The sequence below is a fragment of the Borostomias antarcticus genome (genome assembly GCF_949987555.1).
Source record: "Borostomias antarcticus genome assembly, chromosome: 17".
In the NCBI taxonomy this organism is placed as follows: Eukaryota; Metazoa; Chordata; class Actinopteri; order Stomiiformes; family Stomiidae; genus Borostomias; species Borostomias antarcticus.
Genome location: NC_140250.1, coordinates 2,679,906 through 2,689,905, shown reverse-complemented (window position 1 = coordinate 2,689,905; position 10,000 = coordinate 2,679,906). Strand labels below are relative to the sequence as shown.

The 10,000-nt window shown below is 48.6% G+C and overlaps 1 protein-coding gene across 1 annotated transcript in view; it reads right to left on the bottom strand.

Moving 5' to 3' along the window:
• Positions 1-765, bottom strand: part of gal3st4 (galactose-3-O-sulfotransferase 4) — a gene marked incomplete at both ends in the record, with an annotated part of 6,492 nt that extends 5,727 nt beyond the window's left edge. Inside the window, one exon of the mRNA XM_084451600.1 lies at positions 743-765. Within this exon, the coding sequence (XP_084307726.1) occupies positions 743-765 (23 nt within the window). The remainder of the gene's footprint in view (positions 1-742) is intronic.
• Between the last annotated feature and the right edge of the window lie 9,235 nt (positions 766-10,000).

Sequence of the window (10,000 nt, the reverse complement as noted above, 5' to 3'; positions counted from 1 at the left end):
AAAGTGGTCCCTTGGGATGTTTTGATTGTCCTGACAGTGCTTATACTGTAGACATGAAAGCGGCAGCGTCCAACTATCGTCTGGAGAAGTGGCTTAACCGCGACAGGAAGTACTGTCTGACTCTGTGTGTGTGTCCGTCTGGTGTCATGTTCTGCAAATTGTGCAAACATTGCTTTGTGTAATGCATCGTAAATAAATCACACACACACACACACACACACACATAAACACACACACACACACACACACACACACACACACACATTCGCGGCACTGAATAAAAGCCACGGTCCTTTGCAACAATCAGAGGTTGGAATGTTAAGACTGTGCATGAGTCCGGGTTAAGGGTTAAAGGCACTCGTGCACAAAGGATTCAGCTGTGAAATAGTCAAGTCGCAAGAACACTGTGCTCCCAACAGCACGGAATCTAAGCTAAGCAAAAAATGCCGTCCTGCCGTGCTGCAAAGTTATATTTATATTTCAGTACCCCAAATACAAATTACATAACGTATTCCAACGATGGGTGACGGACAAAGGTGGCAATGGGCCCCTTTGTTTAGCGAGGAACGGAACGTTTCCCTCGAAGGGAATGACAGCTATCCGGCGCACCGTTTACGGTGTGATCATAAATCTCTAAACCTCAGCTCCGGTTTCGAACACACAACCCCATCTCGTCCCGTCCGATCCCGTACGCGCTTCGGGCTGCCTATCTACCCCGTTTTCCGAAACCGGGTGTTCTTACCTCGCTCTCCGTCTGAAAACCATGATACCGGACCGGTGACCGTGTTATTATGCAGAGGTTGGCGGCGGCAGCACGGTGCATCTCGAAGACTCGGGCCGTGCCCCTCGGCGAATCCGCCGACGTTAAGCCATCGAGAGATAAAGCATATTTTCCCGTCCGTTACGTTCTCCGCGGTTGGTTGCCGGTGTTGCACAGAACGCGTCGCCGTTGCAGCGGTGGCCGACGAGAGCTCTGCTGGCGCTTCTCTCTCCTTGCCTCATAAAACAGGTTTGGACGGAGAGAAGGGTTGGTTGGCTTTTTGTATGTGTGTGTGTGACTGTGTATGTGTGTGTGTGTGTGTGTGTGTGTGCGGCAGGGGGAGTCGAACACACGGATTTCTGCGAGTCTCTCCCCCTGACGTCATGCACCTCCAGCCTCCGGTTCGCTCGCTCAGATGACGCCAACAGAAACGCATGCAGGCAGCGAGCAGAGATGGATGTTGGGTGGGTGGGAGAGAGAGAGAGAGAGAGAGAAGGAGAGCATGAAGAGAAAGAGAGCGATAGAGAGAGGGTGGGGAGAAAAGGATAGAGTGACGGAAGGAGAGCGAGGGAGAGAGAGAAAGATGGATGGAGGGAGGGTGGAAAAAATAGAGGGAGTATCTGACTGGCACCGAATTAATTTACCAAAAGCTAGAGGAAGAGAGCCAGACAGACACTTACCTGAATACTGAATGGCCCTTACAGAATAAGATGTAAGCCTACACATCTGATTGTACTGGGTAAGCTAGCTAGAGAGAAAACCTGATCGTCTCAGAGATTCAGTTTGACCATGATCTCACCAGAACACCGACGTCATGAAAAGTTATAGAGATGAAATGACCGCACCCAGACACAATTGTGGTGGTGACTACATAAGTGGGTATACTCTGACTAGAGAAGTGTGTACAGTGCACTGTAGCAGAAATGTTCGAAAGAAGTGGATATACTGTGGGTCCATAGATCAAATCAGAACGGAAGAATCTGTTTATTGCCGTGCCGTTTTCCAACATGCTAGGAATTTGCTTTCGGGCGAGTTGCGTAACCTTTAGACAACATTGGACAGGGTGCAGGGATGAGACAGGACAGTGCAAGGGCAAGTACAAAAAGCTAGTGCAAAAAGGGATACGCTAAAGAAAAGAACAATACAAAAAGTAGTGCAGTCAGTGTGTATACAGTGAGTATGCAGAGTGTAACGTGTGTGTGTGTGTGTGTGCGTGTGTATGTATATACATGTGTGCGGTGATGTGTGTGTGTGTGTGTGTGCATCCTATACTGTACATACATTCAGGTCTTACGCAAGTGTCCGACAGTCTGTGCCTCTCAGCGGTGGTGGAGTCTGTGGTGGGGGAGGTCGGAGGGGGGGGGGGGTCGGAGGGGCGGGGCCGGAGGGGGACACAAGCCCTGTTGAAGAGGCTGATGGCCGTGGGGAAGAAGCTGCCTCTGAGGCGTGCGAACATTGTCCTGATGGAGTGCAGCCTCCTGCCTGAGGGGAGATGAACGAAGAGATTACGGCCGCGGTGGAAGGGGTCGGCCGCAATCTGCCCGGCCCGCTTCAGAGTCCTGGAGTTGTGCAGTTGTACCAGGAGGGTGGGGCAGGTTGGACCAGGAGGGTGGGGCAGGTTGGACCAGGAGGGTGGGGCAGGTTGCAACTGATCACCTTCTCGGTGGATCGGACGACGCGCTGCAGTCTGGCCCTGTCCTCGGCCGTAGCGGCGGGGCACCAGATGGTGATGGAGGAGGTGAGGGTGTACTCAGTCATGGAGGTGTAGAAGATAGGGATGCACCAATGCATCGGCCGAACATCAGCATCGGCCGTTGGCCTTGTTGACTGCCATCGGCAAATAAAATGACATTCACCGATGGTAGTGGCCGATGTTATGTCGCAACAATTACACCTTTTTTTGTTGCAAAACGTAGCCTACCAAGCTGCAGATTTGGAGAAGATCCGTGACGTAATGCTGCAAACGCACGTGTAGTTTGCTTTCAAATTAAAGTGAAATAAAAATTGGCGTTTTGGAACCAAACACTTAATTTCTTTGTTTCCCTGGCACAAAAGGGGGAATAAAGTAAAATAAAATAAACATCAGCCGGATTGTTATTTTAAACATCAGCATCGGCCCAGAATTTTGCAATCGGTGCAACCCTAGTAGAAGAGTACCATCATTTCCTCTGGTAGAACCGTTCAGGTGGTTGGCCAGGCGTGGGTCGTCATCAGTGGACTGGGGGGATTTCGGTATGTAGTTGGCGGTCTGACTCGGGCCTTTCCAGACAGAGGCCGTGATCCCCTCTGAGATCTGATGTTGTAGTTTCTCAGAGAAGCGTCGTTTAGCCTCGCCTCATTCACTGCCTTGCTAAACCCGTACTTAGCGTCTTTAAACCATAAACCCTCTTACGGTGTGAAATAGATCTCTTGTGGTGTTTAATAATGCCACAGATGTAACAAAGGTATCCTCCTCATGCTTGGAAAGGGACCATCCCTCCTCCCAATCTAACTCACCCCCCTCCACCCCTGCACACACACACACACACACACACACACACACACTGTCTGAGACTGTCTCTGGAGTCGCAGTGCTGTGTTGTGCTGAGTTGAGCATCACGTTAATTTATTTGTCTCGGTGGGCAGCCTAACAGGCAGGGAGGTCAATCATGTGAGGTAATTGAGGAGCTGCAGCAGGCTGGTCTTACTCGCTCGTTAAAGGTGCAATGCAACTAATATGTGTAAGTTATAAACGCTTAAGTCATACAGTTTCCTCCTGTGAGGAAAGGGCTACACTTCACAGCAGGATCCTCTAGCCCACATTCAGATGTTAGTCATGGCTAGGTTCCCTACAGACTGCTTTGCTAAAGCTAGGTCATTTCACAGGTCTATAACATGATAGGAATACAATGGGAGCTTAGTGTGTGTGTGTGTGTGTGTCTTTGAGTGTGTCTGTGTGTGTGTGTGTGTGTGTGTGTGTGTGTGTGTGTATGCGTCATGATCATGCTAAATGCTTTGTGGTAAGTTCCTTCCCAGCCCAGTCATCCTGCGTCCGCCCGACTGTCCCGCTTTCACACGCTAAAGAGGCTTACGGGCCGAGCGTTCATCCTGCACCCGACCGCCTTCCCTCTTGTCCTCCATTCACGCCCTGACAAAAAGGCAAGATCTCAATCCAGAAGATCGCTCCCTTCCTCTTAGCTGTTCCAGATTCCCACACTCCCTCACTAGAGTGGTCGGGGCCTACCTTGTTATTACACACGGTGTGTCGACGGCGTGGCTGTAAATGAACCCCCGTCAGTCGGCAAGCGGCCCAACGCGGCCGAGGACACTTCCTCGCATGTTCGAGACTCGTCCGCAGGAGGAGACGTCCTCGCATGCTCGAGACTCGTCCGCAGGAGGAGGTGTGCCACTGCTCAACAGCCAGAAGGTCTGGTCTATATTTAGACACAAAGCCTCTAATCGGTTAACCAGGGCCTGCAGGCTGGCTACTTGACTGGGGCTGCTGAGGATATAAGCCCCCAGGGGCACCAGCTGCCAGCCTTCCTCCTCCTCCTCCTCTACTCTTCCTCCTCCTCCCCCTCCTCCTCCTACTCCTCAATCCACTTCCTCATCCTCAGTGGCTCCAATGTCGCTCCTCTCTCCCCCCGCTAGGCTTCTCCTGCCTCCTCTCCTCCTCCTCCTCCTCCTCCTGTGACGGGCCGGGACTCCACAGAATCTGTTCAGAGGGAGCGGTGTCGTGTGGCAGAGCGAGGCGGCTTGATCGGACCGCTTTAGGTGTCGCTGTCCTTTACACTTACACACACACACACACACACACACTCGCTCTCCCTCTCTCTATTTACACACACACTCACACTCTCTCTTTCTGTCAGTCTGTCATGAGAACCGGCCTCAATCTTGCAAGAGGATATATGATAGGTTCTCCTTAAGTTCCACTGTGTCTATGTGGCCCATTGCATAACTCTGTTACACAACATGCTCCAAGTTCAAGGTGGTTTAACCATGTTATCCTATCCTATGTTTTGGCTAACATCACCACCAATATAGGCTGCATATTGATAGGATGCCAAGAGAGGTTGGTTGGTGCTCCAAGACTGCAGTCAATAAGCTAACAACAGATAAGTTTGGACAACTTCCATTACAATTACACTATATGGCCTTCAGACAGACAGACAGACCGACAGACAGACAGACAGACAGACAGACAGACAGACAGACAGACAGACAGTCCATCTGCCTGCACGCCTGTCAATCTGAAATACTTCGTATTTGTTTTGCAGCAGAGTTGTTTTGCAGCACAGTTGCAAGGGGACTGCAGTAGTGGTGAGTGAACTGGACCGGGCCAGACTGTGTAACAGTAGCTGTGTCTGCTCTGCCAGTCTGCCCCGACTCTCTGCCTCTGACCCTCACCGGCCCACTTTGTGTTCCAGACCAGCGCCATGAATATTTCACAGGGTGGGGGCCACACGAGCAATAGGGGGGAGTGTATTATTCAGCAGTGGTTTCCAGGTTGACACGAGTTGGGGGGGGGGTTGGAATAGTGCAGTAAGCTGGTGTGGAATGTTACACAACATGACATTTACAATGAGTTCTGAATTTTACGTTCGAATCCTGATGTTCTGCGGTTCCGGGTGAGTTTAGAACGGTTCCGAATTCTTATTCAAAGACTGAAGATGATTCAGACTCTAAAGAGTTGTTCTGTGTTTTTTTTCCCCTGAAGACCAAGTTGGTATGTCCATTTATCTATCCATGCTTCCCTGCATATCTGCCCTGCCACGGGCATTTCTAATGGAGGGTAATGGAGTTAGCTAGCGAGGACATTGATTTGACTGTTTGGCCTCAAGCCTCCAGTAAGCTACCTTATATAATGCAATGCAATTCATGTGATACAGGCTATATAATGCCTCTCTGTGTCTGGTGAGGTCACATTAATGGTTTGACTTCACAACATATGACAGGCTTGACAAGGTTTAGCCTCCATCAATAGCCTACATTTATCATATTGTTAGGGATGGTAGATAAGACGGGTGGACCAAAAATGCAGACGAGGGAGGCAGGCAGAGTGGCCTGGTCTGGAAATTCTCTGTTTATTTTCTATATCCAGGGATGTTATCAACGGTCACAGACAAAATGCCTCTAGACTTGTATTATCTATATTATTTAGACTTGTGGTAGCCTCGTGTCACCAGGCTGTCCTTGGGGAGAGCCTGGTTTCTATTAGGGATGTAACAATAACCGGTATGATGATAAACCGTGATCAAATTTGATCAAATCTATCGCGATAAAATTATCGTTAAAACCATGTTTGTTTTCTGCGCTTTGAAAAGCTGACTGACTGACTGCTACTGTCCAGCATCAACCAAAGTTAGCAACAGTCTCCAGGATGCATTATTTTAATGTTTATGCAAACAAAAAGTGCATAGTGCTGCTAATTTTATTTGTGGTTTTAAATATAAAACTTGGTGAATTGATTTCACTGTGTGTATCAGTAGTTTTAGAAAAATTTCAACACACTGATAACTGTGTGTAATTTTGGTCAGTTACTATAACTGTGATATAAAATGTTCATACCGTTACATCTCTAGTTTCTATTCACGCCATTTCCGGTCTAGAGTGCCCTTTGTGGTTCGGCTCCGGACCATATTAGATAAACGGTTGTGATTGGCCAGACCAATATCTGGTCGGGTGGCAATCAGTTGGAACGGGTGGATGTCCAGACTGATCAGTGGAGGAAATGCGAGCTCATGTGATCAGGATGGCGACGCCAGGCTACAGGAAGAGCAATTTCGGGGGGTTTTACTGGAAGACGCGAGGAAACGGGTACAGGGAGAACGCTGACACAAAACAATGGATAAAGACAAGGGAAACATGAGGGAAAACAATCAAGAAACAAGTTGTGAGGCAAGACATGACCAGACAGGTGCAGACAATCACCCAAGACGGAAGGTAACCAAATAAGACACCAACACACAAGGGCAGACAGAACGAGGGCTGGGGGAAGAGTTGGGGGAACTGGGACTGGACCCAGGACTGGGACTCGAACTGGGGCCGGAACCTGGAGTGGGGAGCTGGAGGAGGGAGGAGGGAGGAGGAGGGACCAGATGGGGACCTAGGGCTAAAGCTTGGGGGGGATCTGGTGGGGAACTAGACTGGAGGGTCACCACTCAGCAGGAGCAACAACTATTCCATACAGAAAAGTGGCAATATTGTGTTACCACCTGACATGCAGTGAAAATGTTGTTTAAGCAAAATTCACAAGGCAACATTTATAAAGTAATTAGCGGGCAATCCAGTTTGCATACCAGCCAGCCACATGGTGAGCCACTGTGTAGGCCTACTGATTTAGATGGATTCACACAACTAATCAAATCAACAGCTCAGTGGTCTCGTGGTTAGAGTATCCGCCCTGAGTTTGGGGAGTTGGTGATTGGATCCCCGGCTGCGTCATACCAAAGACTATTACAAAAAATGGTAACCAATGGTAATCTTCTTGGCACTCAAGGGTTAGATTAGATTAAATCATGTCTAGGGGGTGTACTACGTTAAGTGAGGCTAGTGTCCTATGGGCCACTAGGCTCGAGAAACATTGGTTCTCAAGGCTACTTAGATACTTACTTAATCAAATCAACAAGCTTAGCTCATGATTTAGTGGCAAGAAATGTTGTCCTCTTCACTCTAGCTTACATGGTTATGGTGAGCACCCCACTACCGCTGGGCTCCTGAGCTAGGCTACAGGATCAGCTAAACAGGATTACCCCCACTGATCGACCAAAAGCCACCCATAAGCCCTCTAAAGCCAGGAAAGAGTTTGTCAACAACAGAGGGGGGATGGCCCCAAGTCAGGCAGCTACCGTTAATCGATTCTGCATCATGCATTGAAGCGATATTTGTGGCCAGTGGGCGAGAAATGCTGTCAAATTCAGGCTGAGAGCTGCACACAAACACCCCCACTGCACTCAAAGACCAAATGAGTATGAGACATGAGAGTATGGTTGTTTATCAAACTAATTTTAGCTAGCTGTATGATGAATTTCTCATGTGAACGTGGTTTTCCCAAGTTATTATAAGGGAGAGAGAGAGAGTTAGAGAAAGAGAGAGAGAGAGAGAGAGAGAGAGGGAGAGAGAGAGAGAGAGAGAGGCATGAATTACGACTCTGTCCTGTCCACCGCGGCGCAAGTTCAGTGCTACAAGAACTGTCTCGTCAGCTGCACTTAAAAAGTAACGGTATTTCATATTGAAACTATAACTTTGAAAGCAGAAAATATGTACTCACTCTGGTGCTTGAAGTGTGGGTTTTTACACGGCCAGTAGCCTAAACGTGATCTTCGAGAAATGCAACCGGTCCAACGAAATCCAAGCAGTCATGTATGCAGACCAGCTAAACTTGCATCTCCTCGTCGCGGTCAAGTCTCCTCGAATTCCGCTCACAACTCCGCAGAATAACGATGGCGTGTTCCTCAAAGTTTGCACATGTGAGAAAATATGTGGGAGGAAAAGAAACGAGAAAAGAAAGAAAGAATTTGCCCTCTGTCCCGTCACAACGGTCCGTCTTGAAGAATAACCATTCGACTCAAGTCTGTCAACTGCAGGCTGGCTAGTGGCTACTTGCTTGAACAATCACCCCTCCTTCCCCTCTCCCTCCCTCCCTCCCCGTCTCTCATCCCAGCCTGTCGCCGCCTGACCCCCATCTCCCTCCGGTATCGCGTGCGTGCAGTTTTATGAGAGAAAATCAAAAATCACATGAATGTTATACGCGGTATAAATATTATGTAAATAGTATACAGTGTTAGAGTAGTACTTTGACCACCGCAGAACCCACGCGCACAGTCAGCCGTGACTTGTGTCTGCCCTCTCTCTCCACCCCCATCTGTTCAACGGTATTAGCCGACAATATTCTTGACGGAACAAGCGAACAAACGCTCCATTCATGCGTCTCCCTCTCCCTCTCTCTCTCTCTCTTTCTCTCTCGCTCTCTCTCTCTCTCTTTCTCTCTCTCTCTCGGTCTCTCTTTCTCTCTCTCTCTCTCTCTCTCTCTCTCGGTCTCTCTCTCGGTCTCTCTCTCTCGGTCTCTCCCTCTCTCTCTCTCTCTCTCTCTCTCGCCCTCTAGTCCAGTCTCTCTCGCGTTATGGCCGAGGACAACGGGGGCTTCGGGGATCACTAGCACCCTGAAGGAGGTTATAATAGCGCCACACGAAGGAGGAGGGGTGGTCGGTCTGTCAGGCGGGATTTAGTCATTAGTCAGCTTTAACCGCTTTCAAGAGACTGGGGAATACTTACTGCATGTTTAATTACTGTCTTAATCTCTGGTATTTGTCATTGTCACCATGGGTGTTCTTTTTCAGTTACATTAGCAGCGCGAAAGTTATGTAATGTTAACTTCTCAGATTAGTCTAGACTCACACTTCAGAATAGCTGTCAGACCGTATGATTTTCTCCTTCAGCAGGCAATCATCCCTCACCATATCAGTTGTTATGCCGGGAAGTGTGTGTGTGTGTGTGTGTGTGTGTGTGTGTGTGTGTGTGTGTGTGTGTGTGTGTGTGTGTGTGTGTGTGTGTGTGTGTGTGTGTGTGTGCGTGTGTGTGTGTGTGTGTGTGTGCGTGTGTGTGCGTGTGTGTGACTGAGACAGAGGGACAGGGCGAAGAGAAGCCTGTCTCTAAGCCTGTCTTGTTAAACAGGCTTAGAGAGTGGTTGGGCGTCTTAGGGAGTGCCTTAGACTGGTTTGCCTTGTATCTCTCAAGACGTTTCTCTGCAACTGTTGGGCTTCCTGTCTGAGTGCACTCCCCTATCCTGTGAGGGGCCCCAGGGATCGGTTTTAGGTCCGATTCTGTTCACTCAGTAGGCCTACATGCTTCCACTTGGCCTCATTATCAGTAAATTTGAAGGCATTTCATATCATTGTTACGCAGATGATATTTAATTGAATTTTCCCTTTCAACCTGACATGGCTCATCATTTTAATGTATGCATGATTTTTTGTCTGCTATTAAGGACTGGATGGAAAGTAAATGTCTTCAATTAAATGCTGACAAAACTGAAGTACTCATTGTTGCTGCTGACAGCATTGCTTCTAAGGTGGCAAGCTGTATTGGGTCCCTCAACTGTAATGTCCGCTCGAACCTGAGAAATCTCGGTGTCATCTTTGATCAGGCTATGCACCTTGACATCAAGTCCTTGACCCGTAGGCCTACATGTTTTTTCCACCTAAAAAAACATTGCAAAACTCAGATCTATTGTATCACACTGAGTTTGATTATCCATTA